The sequence below is a fragment of the Trichechus manatus genome, unplaced genomic scaffold (assembly GCF_000243295.1).
Source record: "Trichechus manatus latirostris isolate Lorelei unplaced genomic scaffold, TriManLat1.0 scaffold00217, whole genome shotgun sequence".
NCBI classification, from domain to species: Eukaryota; Metazoa; Chordata; class Mammalia; order Sirenia; family Trichechidae; genus Trichechus; species Trichechus manatus.
The window spans coordinates 472,260-495,904 of record NW_004444153.1 but is presented as its reverse complement, the minus strand read 5'-3'; the positions used below and the strand labels follow the sequence as shown (position 1 = coordinate 495,904).

Here is a 23,645-nt window from a genome sequence, read left to right as displayed (position 1 = left end):
GGTTGACAAGATTAGTGTCTTAATGCAATCTCTTTTGAGATATAAAAGAGAGAAGCGAGCAGAGATACACGGGAACCTCATACCACCAAGAAAGCAGTGCTGGGAGCAGAGCGCGTCCTTTGGACCTGAGGTTCCTGTGCAGAGACGCTCCCAGACCAAAGGAAGACTGATGACATGGACTTTCCTCCAGAGCCGACAGAGAAAGCATTCCCCTGGAGCTGATGCCCTGAATTTGGACTTGTAGCCTACTGGACTGTTAGAGAATAAATTTCTCTTTGTTAAAACCATCCACTTGTGGCATTCCTGTTAGAGCAGCACTAGATGACTGAGACATACGTATTCATTATAATGAATGTAAAAGGTTAAAATGAATATTGTGGTTTAATTTCTGACAGGGCTAGTTCTTTCTTTTTTTAGGATTCTCCTGGCTATTCTTGCTTATTTATTTTTCCATATGAACTTGAGAATTGGTTGTCTTTTTTATATATGACATTTATTCTTTGTCTTGGAAACCCTGGTGTCATAGTGGTTAAGAGCTACGGCTGCTAACCAAAAGGTCGGCAGTTTGAATCCACCAGGCGCCCCCTTGGAAACCATATGGGGCAGTTCCACTCTGTCCTGTAAGGAAGCTATGAGTCGGAATTGACTCAACGGCAATGGGTTCGGGGTTTTTTTTTTTTCTTTTTTTTTTTTGGTTATTCTTTGTCTTATTCCTGACTTGATGGGGGTGTTTCAAAGTTTACTAAATACACATATTGCTGGATGCATATATATACCTGTATATAGTGGAAGCATTGTTCTTTAATATATAAGTAGTAATATTCCTGCACTTTAAAAAAATTATTTATTCAACCATCCCTTTTTGGGCTCCTACTGTGTGACAGGCACATAGTCAAGTGCTAGAAATTCGTTCAGAGTCTGATAAAGCAATGTCCACCCTCCAGGGATGAATATTATGATAAAGGTATAATAGTTTGCTTTGGAAACGAAAGGAGAGAGCTCTACATGAAGTAGGGGAGGCAGATGGGTTCAAGGAGACTTCCTGGAAAAGGTGAAACTTAAGCTGAATGTTGAGTAGAGTGTATCCACCTCCATTTTACTTTGACTGGAAACCTGTGATTTCCTGTATTTGACTATATTTCCTGTATGGAAACTTCTATGATTCCTGTGTTAAATTTTAACTTTTGGGATAAAGATTGAACTATTAAAGCATGAATAACTTTTAAAGAATCAACAGTGAATGAGCAGTTGTTTTTCAAAACCTAATAGCCTAAGTGATCTCTTAACATTTAAAGCGTTCATATCCTAGAGGAATTTCAGAATTGAAAGACATGTTAGTCGACATTTAGTCCATCTCCGCACTCTTCACTGGGCTCTACAGATAGGAAGGAGAGACTGATTGCACTGAGGTGATATAGCCAGCTACTAGGAGGGCTTGGAGACCTTGGTGTCCTGCCTAGTAGTCTAGGATCCTAGAACTTCTGTAATAATTACCTGTCGATTCAGCTTTGATCAGCTATTTCAGATTCATGACATTGTTTATAGTATGTTTTAAGTTTTTGAATTTAGAATTTTGTACCATCTCCTGCATTCTTTAGCCCAAAGAATGGAGAGGAAAAGTACACTCCCCTGAACATCTCGTGATTCTGGTTTTTAAAGTTGTCAGACAGGCTCATAAAACAAAACGAGACTAAAGGGGCACAACAGCCCATGGACTAGAAGGCAGGAGGGGACAGGAAAGCTGGTAATAGGGAACCCAAGGTCAAGAGGAGATAGTGTTGACATGTCGTGGGGTTGTTAACCAGTGTCATAAAACAATATGTGTACTAACTGTTTAATGAGAAACTAGTTCTATAAACCTTCATATAAAGTACAATTAAAAAGAAAAGTTGTCAGATATGTCATTCTGCTTGCTTTGGGGAGAAATAAAAGCATGGTAATTTGAAATTGTCTGGCATTTTTTACTTGTACACTTTTTCTTGTGTTATTAATTTTTCTTTTTCTCTTTTTAGTCTGCGATTTTCAATTTTCAGAGTCTGTTGACTGTAATCTTGCTGCTTATATGTACCTGTGCTTATATCCGATCCTTGACACCCAGCGTCCTGGACAGAAATAAAACTGGGTATGTTACTAAATTCAGATTAGTTCTCGTAGACATGGAATGTAAATTAGCATAAAATTCGTTGGATAATTTAATGGCTATGTGTAACTTAAAGTTTTGTAATAACTTTTTACTTTATTTTCTTCCTCTGTTTTTAAAAATCCAAAAACTTTATATTCAAGGTATCTTACTAAATTAGAAGATAAATTCCAAAAGTGTCCTGCAGTGTGTTAGACTGAAAAAAAAGCCTATTAAAGACTTGATAGTTTTTATTCTGGACCTAGAGGTACAATTTAATACTAAAAAGTGCTTTTAAAAAGGCAGTGTTTGGCCTTAGTTTTTATAGAATCGTGAGTAAACTTGATCATCAAATTTTGAAAGCATTAAACTGTTGCAAGCACTGTGTCCGTTTATAACATCCATAAATAAAATTAATAATATAGCTTTCCCTCCCCCGTACAAGACTGCTCTAAATCATATAGGCTTCCTAAGTCTGTATCTTAAAGCAAACATCCTTGAAGAAATATATTTCATTTACTTAAAACAGTAATAAAAGTCAAGCCTTGGACATGCCACATACCTTTCAATTATGCTTTCACACCTTGAAAAATTTTGAGCTTAGTATGACACAACAAAGAATTAAAATTGATCAGACATGTTTTTTAAAGTGCGTTGTTCACAATACAGAAGACATGTTGAATTCAACCAAAAAGAAAAGCATACCAAAAGATACCATGGTAGAAACTTAGCAAACTTTCTTTATGTTTATAAATTTCTGTGAAAAAAATATCTTAATCCTTTCTCGATACGAGTCGATACCTCAGTGATTTTAGGAAATAAAAGGATGAAATAATAAAACATTTCACATAGGGATAATTATCTCCAATACCTTTCTTTGTTTGTTTTCAGTGGAAAATAAAAGGCAAAATTTAGGACCCTTCAGAGTCAAACCCTACTTTTCCACTAACATAAAACTCCTAGAGGAGGCCAGGCAATAGATAATTTGTGTAATATCAGTAATTTGTGCCTCCACTCTACCTTAGAAGCCATAACTCACATTTTTTTCAAGTATCCAACCCTTAGTCTAAATCATTTGGCCCTCATTACCGTCCCTTGTTTCCTATGGTGGTTTCAACATGTATAAATGAATAAATAGAACCTGTAACCAGTTTTGAATGTTGAAAATCAATAATTCTATCCCAACTAAACTGATAACTCTTGGCCAGAGGGATTTTATTTAACCTAATGCTGAAATTCATTAAAGGTAAAAACAGATGTTAGTTGTCAATCAATTTTTATAGCAATGCTCCCCTTCCTTTATAGACATTTTCTTCTCTTCATCATCTTTCACCTTTTCCTCTGAAATTTTATAGCACTTAGTCTTCAGCACTCAATTTAGTATTTCATCTAATTGTTGAGATTATATAATCTCATTTATTCCTTAGTTGTCCATGAGGCCTTTCCACCTGACCAGACACTTTCATTTCTTCTGTTCCTTCTTCTGTGACCCTCAACTCTTTAGTTTATAGTTAAAGCATATAGTCGGAACAAATAAATACTTAATCTCGTTGATTAATTGCTTAGAATTCAAGTATAATACATAATATGTATCTAATACAATATTCAAGTCTTTATTAAAAAATAGAGTAGTAGAATAAAACATTTGTACTTTTCTGATGCTGTTATGAAATTTTTCTTTCAAAAGAAAATAGGTTGCATGTGGAAATATCTGCTCCTCATTCCTTTAGGAGCAGGGATACATCCATAACATGCTACATTAAAAAAGGAGTTCTCAGGGCTGCCAACCTTACAGTAGAGGTTGAGTAGTAGTATATTTCTCCTACATAAGAGACAAAATAACATACCTGTTTTTACTTTTTAAAATTTAGTTTTATTTTTGGTGAAAATTATGCACATCAAAACATGTTCCCATTTAAGTTTCTTCACATACTGTTCAGTGACATTGGTTACAATCTTCACATTGTATCAACATTCTCCTTGCTTCTGCTCTGGTTGTTTTACCCCTGTTGATTTAGATTCACTGCCCCCTAAACTTCTCATCAGTGCTTTAGAGTTACTGTTATCACTTTGGTCTCATATAATTTTTTTTTAAGCACAATATTGAAGGGTGACATTCTTTACTTCCTGCGCTAAACTGTTTTTTTATTTGGTATTTTTGCATTTTGAAGTATATACTGATAGAGTCAACTGTTTTAAAGCCTTTTATTTTTGTTTCTGTTTATATAAATGTTAAACTTCCATTGTGTTTGATTTGGACATAAATATTTTCTGTGGAACCAATTTTTTATAGGCTCATGTCCCATTTTTATATATTTTTATAAAAATTTCCTTTTATTATAGTGAGAATATTCCATGCTTAGGTGGAGATGTCTAGACAGATTGGATAAAATGGGTCCTTGATGACTTCACTTTAGAAAATAACAACTTCATTTTTTGCTGCTTCAAATAATATAAAACTAAAAAGCGGCAGAAAAAGATAACTACATAGTCAATGTTTCTTACTTTCATAGACCTGGTAGCATTTCAGCAGATGTAATTATTGGTTTATAGCCATAGAAACCAAGCAGCATAATTATATTGATCTTTATCAACTAACAGAGTTCCTGTTTTTTAATAAATAGCATTTGAGCTATTACAGAAAAATGTCTAGATAGGAAATATGTGGAAAGGACCATGGTGGTGCTTATAAATCTCTTAAGTTGCCAAGTTCAAGAATTTTTTTTTCTTTTAAAAATGCTACTTTTTAGTATGTTACGTGTCTTGTACCAGTTTCCTAATGAGACTTGGAATTATTTCTAGAATATCAGAGCTGAAAATACCTTGACTTTGTGATCTTGGGGTTTCAGACTGGGTTCTATGGAGCTCTAAGCTTACAATGGAAGGGCTTCAGGGGTCCTGCCTCCAGGACCCCGCCCCAGACAAGTTTTGCGGGCTTCCCCAGTATTGTGTACTGTCCTACCCTTCACCAAAGCTTCCATTTTTTGATGAAGCAATGTAAACAAATTTTAAGGAATATCTGGAGTTATTGTCACATGTGCCTTTAGCCTATGTATTACTAAACACAATATGTTAGTCATTTTTTAAGGACTTTCTGTGTAGTGATTCATTTAATCCTCATAACAACCGTATGAGATGAGTGCTGTTATTATCTCTGTTTCACGAGTGGTAGAACTGAGACAAAGATAAAATAATTTCTTCACAGTTACACACAACCAGTAAGTGGGATTTGAATTTAGGAACAGTCTGACTCCAGATAACACACTTAGTCCCATGCCATACTATATCTGTTTATACTAGCTTTTATTACTTTCAGGAGTGTATATGACTTTTGTCTTTTTATTCCTATAGTAAAGCTGTATTATCTTTCAGAAACTTGTATTTCTGCCCATTGTATTTAATGTATACTATGAGACTTTTTGTTATGAGTTCAGGAAGTTAAACTTTGGAGGAGAAACATAAATAGAATTTAATCAAACTAGTATTTTATTTCAGTCTTAACCATTTAGATATAATGATTCATTAACCATCCATTTCAGTGGACACAAAAGTATAATACAAATTTCCCTAGAATTTAAATATTGTGATTTTGTTGAGCCAACCCTAGCCAGTTGTAAAAAAAATAATAATTTGTGGAGTCCTGGTGGCACAGTGGTTAAGAGCTTGGCTACTAACCAAAAGGTCAGCATTTCGAATCCACCAACCACTCCTTGGAAGCCCTAGGGGGCAATTCTACTCTTTCCTGTAGGCTCACTATGAGTCGGAATCAACTCGACGGCAATGGGTGCAGTTTGGTTTTTTGGTATCTTAGTTTGTTACCATGTATGACAACATTTGTAATTCAGCTGTTTTGCCAGACCAACAAAATAGTGTCTACAATGTTTTTATTTTTTCATGAATCTCTAGGTGTTAAATGGTTCAGTTGGTTATTTTTTTAAGCAGCTGGTGATATATGCATGTCAAGTGAGTGATATATTCATTTAATATCTATTTACTTCATAATATATCCATTCATAGACTTGAAATGGGCATCTTCATTTTAATTTTTTCTTATTTCCAGAAGGTATGTGTTTTAAATTCCATATGTAGTTAATTTGTTATTGTGTCCCCTCAACTTGAAGATTTTCTACTTGTATTGAAAGTGTTGGCACATATTTTTGTATTCCTTCTTATTGAATAGCACAGTTATATAAATGATAGCATTGGAATTCATGGTTATAGATTATTTAAATATGGAGCTGCAGTCTGTAAAATTTAAAGTTTTTTAAGAGTTTTATTATTTTAATGTCAAAATTCATCCAAAACCTTTTGTTCGTTTGTTTTCTCACAATTGATGTTTATATAAATTAGTATATAAATTTTCTGCTTTTGAAGGTTAAGTACTTGAAGATGACTGAATTAATCCGACTATAGTAAATTTTGTAAATTTTAGTAAATTTTGCCATTCTCACATTGATTTACCCTGGATTGGACCTATGATAGCACATCTATTCCAGTTTATCACAGTTTCTATACATTGATGATTGGTATGCTGTTGTGTCCTACTTTGACACATAAATGGTGGCTCGACATCAGACAAGCAAATTTCAGATCTGAAAGAAAGAATCAGAGGTCAACGTGCCAGTAAATAATGAATTCTCCACACCATTATGGAAAATGTGATGTTGAGGGAATGATTTACCTTTCCCAGTAATCAGTAGCTACTTTTTCTTTTTTATTCCACGCAGACTGTTGGGTATATTTTGGAAATGTGCCAGAATTGGTAAGTGTCTATAATCTCCCTTCATTTCTTCCACTGTAAATTGTCAACCAACTTACTTATCTCGTATTCACACCAATTAAATGTCAGTTTTAAAAGTTTAAGTTTCCTAATTTTATGCATTTTTGCAGAGTTTATAGATTTCCACCTGGCTCTTGTTTAAAACTGGATTTGGTGGATAACTCATAATGCTTCATTAGCAGGGAGATGGAAAATACAAGAAAAATATCTCTAATTCAGATAATCAAATACCATGCACTCTTGGTTTTTGAGGGGCTTTCAGGCAAATGTGTACAGTTTTTTGCATGCACGCTCATAATATAGAGCTTACTGTTGTGTATAATGTGTATCACTTTGATAATTAAGAATGAATTTCCCATCTGCTGAAAGGCTTTCTAAGCAACCATCTAAACATAATTTGATTGTCCTTTGTTAAGGCATGGAATGTTATTTGTTGCTCTTAAAAAACATTAACGGTTTTGTCTATTGAACCCCATGTGGTCATAGGTGAGCTTTGTCATAAATGATTGAAGTTAAGGTAAATATGATTATCTTCTAACTTTTCATAGCGAGATTAGTAGCATATTAAGTGTATATAAGAAATCTAGATTTAGATAATAATATGCTTTTGTTCCATCTCCGTATATGTATATAACTTAGCACAGTGCCCAGCACATAATAGATGTTTAAATGATTGATAAGTGAAAGAATTAACATATATTTTATTGTTGTAATTCACCAATATTCTTGACTAACCAATTACACCTTTTTTTTTTTTTTTAACATGCCTAACTGCAGAGAAAAACAGTTTCAAGGCATTTGTACTTATACCACTTGGACTGAAAATAAATCATTTCAGTCCTTTGGAATTACTTGTATGACTTAAATATTTTAGTACTCTTCATCTAACACTGAGTTTATATGTAACTACTTTTTTCTTTCATGAAGCTGTTAGAATTTCATAACGAAGGACAATTTTCCTACTTTTAACATTTAATCTAATTAACCAGTCTGATAATAGCATGAATTTCCCAAAGTAATCCCTTTAGATAAAATGGGAATTTAAGAAGCATCTCTGTTTAAATAAGCTGTGTTCTTTTTAGAGTATTGTTTTACTTTGACTTCAACATCTCATGATGTGGAAAATTTAGAAGAAGGTCCATAACAGGAAATGAAATTGATTAGAGATTGAAAAATACAAACTAAGCTCTTAGAAATTTTTCTAAAGAAGATGTGGGAATTGATGTATTATATCTGCAGATAGTTACAGAGGATGAACAGCTAGTCTCTGCTAAGGACTCCAAGTTGATCGCAGGAGTTTCAAATCTTAAAAACATCTTCAAAGATTCATATGTTGTTAGCCATTGAAATAATTTTGAGAGCAATTTTTTCCTCTTGAGCCTTTAATGATACGCAAGACACCCATAAACAGTGGAAGTTGTAAGCATAATGCTGTTATCCAGAAATCCCTTCTAAATCTGTGATGTTTAGGTCGTAAGATTCTTTCACTTCTTAGATAGTAGTATATATGTAAAGGGCTTCACAGAAAAATACCCCTTTCAAGGCCCTCATTTCGATGTAGTGACTATTGAAACAGACATTGTCTTCCAGAGAATTCAATGTACTTTTTCCATGTTAAACTGTCCTTCGTGTTCTTTCTGTACTTTTCTTATCTCTTATGGATCAGCATGAGAATGTTTTATTTCTAAGAAGTATCATTGACCTTACATTGGTAAGGGCACCAAACCAAAAAAATAAAACCAACAAACCTATTGCTATCAAGTGGATTCCAACTCATAGCGACCCTATAGGACAGAGTAGGACTGTCCCATAGGGTTTCCAGGGAGCAGCTGGTGGATTTGAACTGCCAACCTTTTGGTTAGCAGCCAAGCTCTTAACCACTGCACCACCAGGGCTCCAGTAAAGGCACAGATATAGCTTATATAAGTGGTTATCAATCAGGGGACATTTGACAATGTCTGGAGACACTTTTAGTTGTTACAGCTGAGGGTGATGCATAGTATGTAGTGGGGTAGAACTAGAGATGCTGCTAAATATCCCCCCGTGCACAGGACAGTTCTTGGCAACAAAGAATTGTCCAGCCCAAAATGTCAGTAGTGCTGAAGTCGAGAAACCCCTGGCCTAAACTTACAGGGAGTTGTGGTGTAGACTTAACTGGTACACAGTCATGCACAACAGCTGCAAACCCTGAAATAACGAAATCTTAAGTAGGCCCAAAAGAAACAAGAAAAATAGAGGGATACAGAGAAAAAAATAGTACCCATGGTGACTAATGCTAATAGCTACTGATAAACGTAAATATATGTAAACCAAATTGTTTGCTTCAGAAACAAGTCACCCTGAACAATAAAAGGATATTGCCAAGGAACAGAGTCATAAGAAAACCTCAAGTAAAGTGCAAGGAGAGCATACTGGAAGAGCAAGACAGCGTGCAGGAAAAGAGAATATCATTGTATTACAGCAGTACTAATTAATCATTGGTAAGAATATAAAAAGTTTGGAGTTAGGAAGCTGATTTTCATCCCAGTTCTATCATTAAATTTCTAAATCAAGAAGAAAATATTAAGATACTAATCCATTTTATGTGCTAAATTGGAGAAATGTACACTGCATTCAGAGACATTTCTGTCAAATCCGTTTGATTATCAGCCCAGGTAACTTTTTGGCCCACTATTAGTACTTCAGAAGAGTACAGTATACCTAAAAATTTTAAATATCTAGTGTGTAGCTTTCTTAATGATTCTTTTTAGTATGACCTATTTTTATGTCTAATTATCAACAGTGCTTTTTTTTTTTTTTTTTTGCTTATTTATTTTATTTTTTTCTAAACTGTATGAATGCCCCAGGTTGAATAATTTAGTTAAATGTGTTCATTCTTGCCCATTATATGAAATCAGTAACTTTTCATTTTGGCAGAGTGGCTTTGAAAAATGTGAATCTTATATGCTGTTTTCTCAACCACATACCCCTCTCTTACCTTGACACAGAATATATCCATGAAGAAAGGATATAATTTTAATGGAGAAAGGCTCAGTCTGATTCATCTTATGTTACACAGCACATTACAGTGACTGTTTCACATTTACATAGACCTAAGACCAGCCAAGGAGTAACATTCTTACCAGGTTCAACCAAACATGTTTAGCTCTACCACATGGCAATCTCTTTTAAGAAAATAAAGAACAGGAAAATGAAACTCATATGTAAATCATAATGTTCTGAGTTAGAGGATGAGGAAGAGAACTTCCTCAAAATTAATTTTCAGCAGATATTAATTTCTTTTGTTAGGTATTTAATTATGAGAGTAACTAGCAGTAGTCAGAGTGGACAGGCTTGCTTATGAAACCCACGTGAAGGTTATATAAGAGTAGCTTGGTTTTGTTTTACTTTTGATCATTTTTTTTTAATCCAAAAGAATTAACATTGCTTAGAAATTATGACCCAAGTACGTTTTAGTTTTAAAAGACTTTTTTTTTTCCTACTTGAGATGGCAGTATTGAAAAAAACACTACTATTCTCACTTAGGAGCTCTGGTGGCACAACGGTTCGGCACTCAGCTGCTAACCAAATGGTTAGCGGTTCAAACCCACCCAGCAGCTCCACGGGAGAAAAGACCTGGCGATCTACTCCCATTAAGAGTACAGCCTAGGAAACCCTATGGGGCAGGTCTACTCGGGGTTACTATGAGTTGGAATTGACTTGACAGCACAATTTTCTTACTGTCTAGGTTTTTCTTCAGCTGGAAGGCAGTCTGTTAAATGTCTATGGATAGAAAAAACACTTTCCAAGAACAATTATTTCTTTTATTTGTGTTTGTGTTGTATGTAAGAGAGAGATGTCTTCTATGAGCATCATCATTGAGCAGACACAAGGATATAAATTTACAAATAATATGGCAGTGTACACTCAGTGAGGAAGTGCTGAAAATGAAAATGACCATGAAATTTTTAGTTGATAAAGGTAGTCAAGCTTGAAGTTTCCCAGGAGCAATTAACTGAACTTGCTAGGTGGAAAGAGGAATTTAGGAACTTAAAAAGAGCTGATTTTAAACAGAAAAATACAAGTGAGGGAAATATAAACCATCTCTACAAGGGAACACCAGGTAAATGCTCAAGATTATTTCTAGAAGTAGCACATCACTGTTATTCCTCCTCCTTCCTTTTTCCTTCTTCCTATGGTACCCACAAGGCAGCATATCAATGGTGTTTTATGGATTAGTACAGTCTCACAATTACAGAAAATAAGGGAACCAGTTAACTCAAAATCACAGGATTTCTGTCTGATCACAAGACGATTTCACAAGCCAATTTCAGGTCTAGTTCATGCAAAGTAAAGTCTCCAAGTATAAACACTCCTTGAACACATGTAAAAATTAACTAATACAGAATCGGTTAGTTTAAGTTCTATGTTTCTAACCTAGGGTAACCACATTATAAAAGACTTGATAAGAAATCTATCTCAGAAATAGTGTTTTCTAATATGTTTTTATTAAGCATTTTATGTCCATTTTTAAAATGCCATTTTATTAAGCATCTTCTCTTTATTTTCATCTATAAATGCTTCCTTTTTAAGTGTCAAGAATCAGTAAGAAAAAATTACAGCTAAAAATTGGATGTTTCTTTTTATAAGTGGAAGTGTATTTTTTTGCATGAAGAAAATCAAGAATATTTCTTTGGCCTTAATTAAGATCGTTTCTCTTGGATCTCTGTCCTGCATTCTGCTTTTTGTTAACACTGTATGTTTTAATATCTGAGATTACACAGTGGCATAGGAATGGCGCTTCAAGGGTTTCTAAGCAAATGAAACAGGTATCATCTTAGAATTAAATCAGTATAATTTAGCTCATTCTCTCTTTTACTTGTTTTTATGTTGTATCTAGTTTTCTTTCTTGCTTTGCCCAAGCACCCCAAATGTGTGGACCTCATAGGCAAGAACTTTATCTTGATTCTTACGTGCACCTCCCCCATAGTAAGTAATACCTTATATCCTTTTTAGCTACTCTGTTAATAAAAATGAATATCTCCCTTTTTCCAACAGGTGAACGGAAGAGTCCATATGTTGCAGTATGCTGTATAGTGATGGCCTTCAGCATCCTGTTCATACAGTAGCTTGGAAAAATGCCAGAATTTAATTGCCATCAGATTTCAATATGAAAAAGACTTATCTGCAGAAAATAATGGAAAGAATGGTTAACCCTTTTATCTCTGAACATTGAGTGAGATACATTTCCAGCTGCTGTTCTCCATTTTTATGTTATTGGACCAATGTTCTATGTATAATTAAGATGTAACCATTTAATACTCAAAAAGTTGAATATGTCTGTAACAGTCAGTCTCTGTACTGTCACTACAATATTACATCCTGCAAGTGTCATTCTGTTGTGTCAGATACCAATTTTTAGTAAGGTATCTCTAAGACATATAGTAGAAAACAAAATTGGTAAATTACTCAAGTTCCTTTCACTGTGATTTGGCCATGATAAATCTTTATAGGATGAGACCTTTTTTGGACTAGCTTTTTTATTAGAGAAAAAAATGGTTCAATGTGTGTTGGTAAGGATTGCATTCATATTTAATAATGCTTGCTTTTCCACTGGCCACACCATTTTGAATGCATGTTCACCTGAGTACCTCTACTGTTAGCAAAGTCTGTACTTTATTACAGGCTTTTTAACTATTTAAAATAAGACTATGCAGTTCTTAAGGAAGGAGATAAAAGAGATGTGGCTTAAGAGTGTTATTGGGAAAATGTTCACATTTACATAAGTTTAGAGTATCCGACTGATGTAGTAGCCTTTGAAACCTCTGGTCAAGTATATATAAATGTCTTAAGTATAAATTTGACCAGCTAGCTGTCTCTGAAAAAGATTTCATTCTTAGAATGAAAAGAACAAAATAGAGCAATTATAGAATAATGATCTTATAAGTGTTTTTCATTCTTTTTTTTAGTGTCAAGTCTTAGAAAATGAAACAATTATTTTAATTGCCCCGAAATACAAGCTGTATTTTTGTTTTGTTTTTTTAAATATAGCACTTTAAATCTAGTTTGCATTTTGTCTGTCAGCTTAAACTGGAATCTCATAGTTAGTTGCTTCTGTACTTAGTAGGTGATGATAAATAGTTTTCAAATATATTTATCCATATATCTTGGCATTAATGTCTTTGAGCTTTGATAATGAAAGGAGATCTTCAGTAATTTTTAGTCTAGGCAAGAGGAATATTGGGAATGGAACTTACACATTTTGAAAAAAGGTAGTTATATAAGTTTGTGGTTAACATTTCTTAAGGTTCAACTGAAATTCAGTTAAAATTTCAGAACCAGAATTTTACATACAAAGAAATGTGGTACACTTCTTATATGTAGGTAGATGGTATGTTATAGACTCAAATGTTCACTGTTAATGTTTAAATGGTGGTAGAAACATAGATACTGGTATTTTGACCTCCAGTTAGCATTGAATATTTGAAATTCATATATCTGTTGGCGTAAATATACACAATTTACCCAGAGGAATGGAAGCTTTTGATAGTCACAGATTATATTTAAGAACTCAAGGGAAGTTAAATTATCCAAGATTTTTTTTTAATTTTAGGTTTCATTTTATAAGAGGAGCTTACATCTAAGCTAAAAATTTCCCTGTTATGAACCAGTTGCCTGGTTGATTCCAGCTCATGGCAACCCCACATGCATTAAGAGTAGAGCTGTGCTCCATGGGGTTTTCAATGGGCTGATTTTTCGGAAGTAGATTGCCAGGCCATTCTTCCGAGGTGCCTTATTATAGATATTGCTAAATAGATACTGTCCTCAGCTATTAATTTCCTCAATAAAGATAAAAGGAAACTCTCTCTTCTTTTTTTTTTAAGAAAAGAAAATTATTTAGGATTCTACTAATGAGTCTGCTAGTAGCCCTTTCTGTTAAAAAAATAAAAAAAAAAAGTATGAAACTGCAAGCCACCTGTTTTTGAAGACCACGTTAAACTGTTTGGAATGAATCCTAAGAAACTTATAAGAAAAGCTTATTATATGTTGCCTGCTTTTTTTTTTCTTTTTTTTTTTTAAGAGCTGTTGTAGGCTGTAACGTATTATTTTTGAGGTGCCTGTGGCTGGTTAAAAGTGGTATATTTTACTTTAGACAGGGAATCAGGTTATGATAATTGTTCCTACTCTGAACTGCCTCTTGGGCTTAGCATTAGGTCAAGGAGTTTGAGGGTATCCCAAAAATAGGACTCTTTGTCAGCATATACATGCAGAGTAAGTCACCTTTCTGGGTCTAGTTTCTGGGTGGCCATCTGGTGTCCAACCTTTGCTGCCAACTAGACTTTCCAAAAGTTTTTGTCAACTGATTTTTTTTAATATGCTAATGAAAATCTAATAGGAAAAAGGGAAGAGTATTGTAGATAATTAGTTCTAAGACATTTCTTTAACTTGGCATTTTGGAGGAGGTAGGTGGGAAGTGGGGGAAGAAATAACTTCTTGGGGAAATTTGTGGTAGCATATAAAAAGTTTTGCTATGTGTAGTTGCTGAACAGAGTGGGTGGTAGCTTATTTCTAACCCCAACCACTATGACCTTTTGAAACACAAGCTCTCTGAGAGGAGGGCAAAGACACAAGGTCTTCTGAAGGAAAGCAGTTAGCATTTTCTTTAATGTATTTATTTCAAAGAGTCACCAGTGAATCCTGTTCTCTAACTCAAAGGGCAGTGTGGGTAGTTTTAACCCCACAGAATATACAGATATTCCTTCTATAGTCTTGGCAGAGTGGTGGGATGCAGAAGAGAATTAAAAATGATCTTTAGTCTCCGATGGACAGCCTCAGTCACATAGTCCTGTTGCAGGGCTAAGTGCAGGTATCAGATGGTGGGCACTGAAATCCAGTTTACTAGGTTCAGATGCTCTCCCTAAGCTCCTTTCGGGCTCCAGAATGTTTTCATTCCATCTATGCTGGAATTGTTTTGTGCTAATATTTGATTCCTAATTGACCACAGCTGCACCAATGGCAGAGGAGTCCCTATGTTTAGACATTCTTTCAAGATGGGCAATCAGAAAGGCATGTAATCTATAGAATTCCCTCTGCCTTAAAGTTGAAGTTCAAGTCCAATGTCTTGTCAATGCCTTGTGCTACTGTGCCAGACTGTGTCTTCAGTACTGTTGTATGCAAATTCAAAATAGCCCTGTCATGCTAAGGATGACTATAATAAGTAATTTGTAATAGACTCCTTCATCTCAGTAATATGTGGATCAGTCTGGTTTTATCTTAGGACAAAACAGAAGTTTGAAGTAGCTTCCTCCAATTTATATATTCAAAACTGGACAGATCTCTAGTACTTTTAAAAAGACTGAACCCTTGTAAATAGTAGACTGTATTGCGCTCGCTGTTCTTTTAAGAAGCATTTATAGGATTCTTGTGGCATATTATCATTGAAGATAGAAAGATAAGGACACAGTTTCTTCCCTCTAGTAGTTCATAGTGTAGTGGGTGAGAGAGATGAAGTCGTTTATACAGAGTGCAATGTGATAACATTTATTATTGTGATTAACCCGGGCTTCTAAGAGAAAACCAAGAAGAATGACAATCCAGTCAGACATGAACTTCTTCCAGGGGAACAATGCTTAAACTAAGCTTTGGGAAAAAAAGCAGTAGTTCGGGAACGAGTGAAATGGTTAAAACATAGGTGCAATGTGCAAAAGTGCAGTGGTATTTCAAGGACTAAGTAAAGCTTATATTACTTGGGGAGTATTAAGAGGTAAGCTTAGAAAGGTGGACAGAGGTTGATGCTCAAGGGTCTTGTATTTTTCTCATTTCTATCTATTATAACCTACCTCAAAACTGAATATGTGTTCCCTACTGCCTGACACAAAACTCCATTAGAAAAAATAAAATCCTCCCTTTGTAAGAGTAAACAAGGTTGAGTATATCCATGCCCACCTTATTTTGGACCAGGAATACGAAGGTATACTCTTGAGATTCTGCATTGTATATAAGGCAGACATAACTAACCAGTCAGTATTTAGGAACTCTTAACAACTCATACTCGATGGATACCAGAAGCAACCATGATTACTAAAGCACCTATCTGCACAAGAAGCAGGTATTTGATGTGTTGTCTACATTGCCTGGATGCACAAAAATTATTTCCATTAAGTAAGGATTTGTGCTCCTTTGAAAGCCTCTGAGAAGTTACTAGATCATAGGAAGCTTGAAAACAAGAATGAAAGATTCTTGGGGACCACTCTTCACATTCTTTGGTTTCCAGTAACAGTACATGTTCAAAATACAAGTAGCTGACTAATAATCAACATTGTTAATACTGTGAAGTCTTGTTATCCTCAGTCAGCAAATCAGTAACTACTGGCTTCCAGAAGAGCATCATAATTATGTCATTTTTACACTGCCTTTCAGTTTCTTTTACTAATCTCAAAATAATATCTGAGATACCACTCCAATATCAGATGAAAAGGAGGGAGGTGGAAATATATCCCCTGTGATCTTCAGATTACAGAGAATCATCCTAATGTCTGGCTAATGCTCATGTCTGTGGTGCGTAATAAAAGTCAAAATGATCTCTCAACAGGCTTCTAGTTTTGTTTGATTGCAGGATGAATGAAAAGCTCTTTCAGAAGTTAGAATATTGAAATTACCACCTTTTGAGTTAGATGGACATTTTAATTCATGGCCCAATAAGCTTAATATTTTTGGGGAGGGGCAGAGGGAAGGGTTCTTGCTTTGCATATTAAAGCTGTTCAGTCTATTATATTACTGTTTAGTACCTTGTCAGGAGCCTAGATTGCTTGAGTTTTTTGCTTTGGATACCCACTGCCATAGAGTTGATTCCAACTCAGTGACCCCATAGGGTTTCCAAGGCTGTAAATCTCTGTGGAAGCAGACTGCCACATCGTTATAGCGTGGAGCTGCTGGTTTCGAACCACTGACCTTTTGGTTAGTAATCGATGGCTTTAACCACTGCACCACCAGGGTCTTTAATTCCCTTAGATATGGTTGAAATCTGATTCTGAATGGAAGTGGCAGTTATTAATTCCTGACAATTATTTTCAGCATTAATCTCAGCTAAAAGTCTTCAAATACCCTAACATAAACAGGCAAGTAGCTATCATTTTCCATCAAAATCAATCTTTAAGCAGTGTCTATCAAAGTTAAATTACTCAGCCAAGTTATACCATTTACTGAGAAATACAGAAAAGCTTGTACCAAGTGCCTTACTTTGGGTAGCATCATCTTCCTGCTGTTATCTTCCCCGCACTGCATTCAGACAGACAAACCTGTTGGACCTGTTACTAGAAAGCTAAATTCATTTAACTAAATGAATTGCAATGACCATATTTTTAGTTTGGTTTTGAACAAAAAATACTTCAGATTTGATTGAAACACTGTATCTTTCTTAGTTGTCTCTGGTATATATTGTAAGCCTCCCTCATTGCTCCATCATAACTACCAACTGAAAAAACAAAAACCAGTTGCCGTCAAGTAGACTTCAACTTGTGACTACCCAATATGTGTTTGAATAGAACCGTGCTCTATAGGGTTGTCAGTGACTGATTTTTTGGAAGTAGATCACCAGGCCTTTATTCCAAGGCACCCCAGGAGGACTCAAACTTCCAACCGTCCAGTTAGTAGCTGAGTGCTTTAACCTTTTGCACTACCCACAGACTCCCAACTATCAATAGATGTAAGAATTTATAGAGAAAATCACCAAATTTCTGATTTCTATCTCAGTAGACCAAAAGAATCCAAAAATGGCTTTGCTTAAGACCGTTGGGTTCAACAGCCAAGAAAACATCTGTAATTCAGAGAATTTGCATTAATATCCTTAACTATAGCAGATTCATTTGTGGAATAAAAACCATAAACACTTGAAATAAGTAATTTCACACACACATTCTGGAAGATGAGAACATTCAGAAACGGCAAAAACACCCATACACTACCGTCTGAGCTTTATTTGGCAAGGGAAGTGGCCTAGGAGTAAATGTGTAGTGATCAGAAGGTTTGTTCCCAAATTGTCAAAACCTATAATTTATTAACCAATTGAACATTTTTAATCAACTATTATGTCTAGGCTAAATGCTGGAAAAACATGCAAAGTTATGAAACTTTATATAGAAATGGAACATTTAAGATGTGAAAGTAAGAAGGCCAGCATCAAGCAAAACATCTTTGCAGTATTGAAGAAAAGTGATCTGCAGGCCCAGGTAAAAGATTTGCCCTTGGAAATTAAAAGTCAGGGAGAATCTGAGAATATTCTTTGTACAACAGTCATTAGAGCTGAAAAGCAGGAGATAGTATATTTTATTGAGTAGAAATAGCATTTACTCTTTATTTGTTAACTAGTGTTTTTCACAAATGGGACCTCTATTAAATCTTGGAAAATGATGAGAGTACTCCTAAGTTGTAAAATATGTTTTTAAGAAGTTTATAATATAAAATTAACTTCTGTAGAACATACCAATATAGGATAATAAAGTTAATTTAGTTTTATGAGTGATCTAAACCTCATTCTGATCTCTGTTAATAGTCCACTGTTAACTAAAAATGAGTAATCAAAGCCAAAATAACAGTGACATAGTTCTAAACCCGTAATGTAAATTGCATTCATACCACTGGCAACTCCATACTAGTTGTTTTTACATATATTTCCATGACTAGCATCTTTTCGAAGAAGTCTACCACATAACAGAAGGAAATTTGACATAGAAACCATTAAGATGATTCCTGAATCCTTAGGCAATTAATTTAACCTGCCCTGAAGAACAAAGAACAGGAGTAGAACTCTAAGGATAATCTTTTTTGCTCCCAAGGAGTAAAAAATCCCCTCGGGCATTTCAGACCCACTATCCACTATCTCCTATTCCATTCGTAGATGAATCCTTTGATTCGAAAACTGACAGCCAGACACAGCAGTAGGGCCAGGATATATAATGTGGAACAAGACAAATACAGCTTCTGCTGTCATGGAACCTAGGTTCCAGTAAAGACCAACAAATAAAAAAAATTAGATGAGCGTACACAGCCTCTAGTAAGGACCCCAAAGGATGACTTATTTAGGGTAGTCAGAGAAGACCAGTCCATGAAGTTGATGATTAGGCTAAGACCTAGTGCAGATGGAAGAAGGAGCATGAGCAGTGAGGCAGAAGAAACAGCATATTCAAAGACCGAGACAGGAAAGAGCTTGGAACCTGAAGTACTAGAAAAATTGATGGAAAACTAGCATGAAAAATGCACTGAGTAAGGCAAAGAATGATGTCAGAGTTGGAAAGAAAAACGGGCCAAATCATGCAGGGCTTTCAGCCATAGAAAAAGATAATGCACCATACACACACATAACCCCCCTCCAAAAATGCAAAAAACTGAACTGAGTTATTTAGATATTTAGGCACACAAAATTTTCTTCTTCTACCCAAATAGACACAAAATAACTTTCAGCTAAATTAGAAAAATGGTATTGTCTGCAACAGTCTCCCTCAGTGAGGTGTTTTCATAAGCGCACTATGTTAATTATTTTTATAGCAACATGTGGAAGAGAATTGTCATGGCTGCACTTGTGAGGGTGCCTGGAACGGGAAGGACACGGCTGGCAAACAGAAGGGATGGGTTATATGCGTAAAATGCGGTGTATGTCAGGGATTTGACCACACGATCGTAGGGACTGATTTGGTAGACTAAAGCTGTTGTCTTTGCATCTGATGCTGGAGCTTGAAATCCACAGAACAGGCTGTCTGGAAGGGAAGAGCTAGACACTCAAGAATGGACTGAAACCGGTGACAGTTCTTGTTGTCTCTGACCTTGGTGCTGTGGGTGTCCTGGAAACGCCAGTGTCCTTTATCTTGGAGCTGAACACACACATCTGACCCAGGAGTCAGAGAAGCTGGAGGAGGATCCAGGGGAAGGTGGAGCAGTTGTAGGCCCAGCTGATGCCTCATGTCAACAAGGTTAGCAGATCACTGACACCATGCATGAGCTATAAAATAGCTGCTGCTTCACCTCTGCCCTCCAAATTTTACACAAGACTCCCTTGTGGTCCACTCTACCCAGAAACTTAAAGGGAAGGAAATTCTAGGAAATGTAGCTTAGCCTTGCCAAGTTGATACATTACAAAGTCATTATGCCCTCTAAAACCCTTCAATTGGATCTCCAAGCAACTCAAATTTACCATATCCCAAACAGAACTCAAGTTTCCTTCTAAACCTGCTTCTTCTGGATTTCCGTATTTTTTATAAACAGTACCACTTTCTATGCTCAAAACTTTCTAAGCCCCTAAACTCTTCCCTTTCTCATATCCCCCTCTTGTTACCATCAATCTTAGCTTAGTTCTGTCATTTCTACCTCTGCAGTGCCTGCCCCAGATGTATGGGTTCAAACTCACCAGATGATTATACAATCCCACACATTGATTACATATTTAGTTTGATATAAGCCCCATTCTGGAAACCCAGAAGTACAAAAAAGACCTTCTTCCCACCCACCAAAAGCAAGCACAGGAAGTGAGTTATGGCAGAGGAGCTAGCACACTGTTTTCATTATTTAAACCAAGAAAAACACACCATAGACAAGATGAAAGATCTAATAAAACTGTGTTCTTATTTCTGATTCTAAAACTAACAGCTGGGCTTTCCCATGTGGAATAATATTACATAAATAACTTGGAAGCAGAGGGGCTGTGAAGAAGTCCAACAAAATGCTAGATGATCTTGGACACTGACTATTACACCCAATGGAATTACAAGGAAATAAGTGGTTATTGGAAGGTACTAATGAGCTGGTGTTGGTATGATCAGGAGACTTTACAGAACCTGACAAGGCAATTACCTGAAGTTTGCTTTCCACCTAAGTATATTAACACTAATCTGTCGCATAGGGACCTTTCCTGCTCCATCCCCATTTGTCAGCTTTTAATCATGGAAATTCAGAGAAACTGGCTCTTAGAAAATAAACTTGTTGAACTTCAAAACTAAAACACTCCAGTCTTATGTTTAATTTACTGTGGTTGGTAGATTCTGAAGGGGACAAATATCACTGAGCACATTCTATTTAGTATTCTTGTCCACAGAATCTAGTCAAAGCTCATGTTGCATTCCTACTCCCACTTCTTCCTTCCACTGAAGTATATATAGTTGGAGTCATGGCACAAATGCCAAAAGGCATTATGAGAAAATATAAGAGAGGAAGAGAACCGGAGCCCAAGAAAGTGAACACATTTCTCCTTTTCCCTTTAGATAATGGGAAAGTGGTAGCAGGGAACTGCAGTTCTTATGGTAGCTGCAGAACTTTGAGGCAAATCTCATATCCCTGGGGTTTGGATTAGATCTCTAAAAGCCTCTCCAGCTCTTAAAGTCTATGACGATCTTGAATTTATAGTACAAATTGTTCTTCACTCACTGGCCCCCGCTTATATTTCTCAGCAGTTGCTTAAACATGTACAAAGAACTCTTAGAGACTGAAGATTCTTTTTTTTTTCAAGCATGTTCTTGGCAATCCCATTGTGGTTGGAAATTCTCAGGAATTCACCTTTCCAGAAATTATGTGAGGGCTCACTCTGGTCTTTTTGAAGAGTTACAGGAGATGTTCTGTGATTACAACGGAAGTTACTTCAGTAGGAAACATTCATGGAGCATGTGTTTGTTACTGGTTTCTTTCCCTAAGTAAATTCTTAGATTAACCTTATCTGTATGTATCAGTAACATTAACTCACCCATGGCTACACCATGCAAAGGGAAATGTCTGTATCAACCCGAAAGAAGAGGAGAAAAAATAGAAAGAAAATTACTTCTAGGCCTTTAATTGCTTGTTATTTTTCCCTCCACTCTCTGTAGTGCATGTGTTTGTTTGTTTTTTCCCTCCCTACTCCTGCCTCCAGGAGAAAACTTTATATAATTCTTTAATGTCAGATTTATGCTCCAAAAATTCTAATGTTCTTTTTAGTGTAGCAAATAGAAGGCCAGTGTTTTCTAAAACATTTATATCAAAGATAAAGCATTAAGATGATATCATGATAGATGCTCCTCTTATCTCTTTAAAACTTCAAAGTTTCATTCTGTATTGGAATTCCACTACAGGAATTCCAACAAGGAATAAAAATCACTTCTGATATTAAACAAAAGCATTGTTCACATTTATACCATATTCTGAACATTCATAGGCCTTTACAATGAATTGAAATAAAATAAGGCTTTCAGGATCTCCTACAAGTTATCACTTTGCAACTGCTTAAAATTAGATAATCAAGACTGTTAGCATCAGAAGGGCTCTCCAAAGTCTCCAGTCCAGGTCTCTCATATCACGTTGCAGATGAGTAGAAGAACTCTAGCAAGCAGTTGCCTCACCCTCCCAGCACAAAATAGCTCATTAGATGGAAGCAGTGGTGGACTTGAGACCACCTGGTGCAAGTCCTTTACTTTTCCATTCGATTGTCAAGAGTCTTCTGTTTTAGGTAAATCTATTATCACCAAGTGAAAAACATAAATTACTGTAAAAATTAAAATTTTACTTGTATCTTGACAAATTCTGAATTTTTTCTTTACAGTTCCTTACAAATTTCTTAAAAAAATATTGTGGCCTTTAGACATACAAACAATAGTTTGTTTATCTAAGGAATTACAGCCTCAACAAAAGCTTAACAGAAAACTTAGTTACCAGAGATACAACATACAAAGACCACCTCTGCTTTGGCCAACCTAATTGCACCTCCGACTTCCATGTGTTTTTACTTGCTGTAGTTCAAGGCAACACACTTAGGCAGCTGTACCTTAATTATGATGACCCTAGCACAATATGAGTCACAGTGGTTAAGAACTTGGCTGCTAACGAAATGATCAGCAGCAGTTCGAACCCACCAGCCACTCCTTGGAAACCCTATGAAGCAGTTCTACTCTGTCTCATAGGGTCTCTATGAGTCGGAATTGACTCGATGACAGTGGGTTTTTTCACAGATTTTTAAGCAGGAAACGCTTCTTATTTTCCAATACTTATTCCTCCTCCCAAGATAATGGTGAACCTGTGAAGTACACAGCCTGTTCTTGAGAGGTGGTTCGATGAATTTCTTCACAATCATGGGAAACAAAATTCCACGGCACCATTACTCTCATACTTAAAATCTACTTTAAAAAAAAAAGCAACTTTCTCATTAAAAATTAGTATCTATGAATTATAGAAAATGCAAATGCACAAAAAGAAAAAAAGGTTTCCAATAATCTTACCAATCCCAAATGACTGCCATTAATAATTCATGTAAAGATATCCATGTAAGATAAAACATATAATTTATTTTTACAAAATGGGATAAAATAGTACATGCTATTTAGTAGCCTCCTTTTATTCCCCTACTTAACAATATAACATAAACATCTTTTCACAAACTACAGGCTTTTGCCTTTATACCATTTTTAAATAATTGGAGAGTATTCCAGTGTATAATATAATGTAATTTATTTAACCTACAGCCTGTTATTGGGTGCTTAAATTGTTTTCACTTGGAAATGATACAGTACTTAAAAGAATAGCATGTCACAAATCACATTCGTGTCCTCTAAGATTAATTGTATATCAGACATGTACTTAAGTTAAATGCATACCCCCAGTTTCCACTTCAATTTTGCATGAACAGATCTTCTGTTCAAGATAAGACCCACATGCAAACAAGAGAGTTAACTACCTACCTCTGATTATTTCAGGGTCACTTGAAATCTCCCCACTATACTCCTACCTGTAACCTGAAATTACCCCTTTAAAAACCCT

General features: G+C 35.5%; 1 protein-coding gene and 1 non-coding gene across 2 annotated transcripts in view; both read left to right on the top strand.

Annotated features, from left to right (window-relative positions):
* TMEM167A (transmembrane protein 167A) overlaps positions 1-13,853 on the top strand; it is a 30,929-nt gene extending 17,076 nt beyond the window's left edge. The window contains exons 2-4 of the mRNA XM_004388835.2: positions 2,013-2,122; positions 6,847-6,881; positions 11,937-13,853. Of these exons, the coding sequence (XP_004388892.1) occupies positions 2,013-2,122; positions 6,847-6,881; positions 11,937-12,007 (216 nt within the window). The 3' untranslated portion in view covers positions 12,008-13,853. The remainder of the gene's footprint in view (positions 1-2,012; positions 2,123-6,846; positions 6,882-11,936) is intronic.
* Positions 3,815-3,949, top strand: LOC111822849 (small nucleolar RNA U109). The gene has a single exon (XR_002825948.1). It is a non-coding gene; the product is annotated as a small nucleolar RNA U109 (small nucleolar RNA).
* Positions 13,854-23,645: the final 9,792 nt, after the last annotated feature.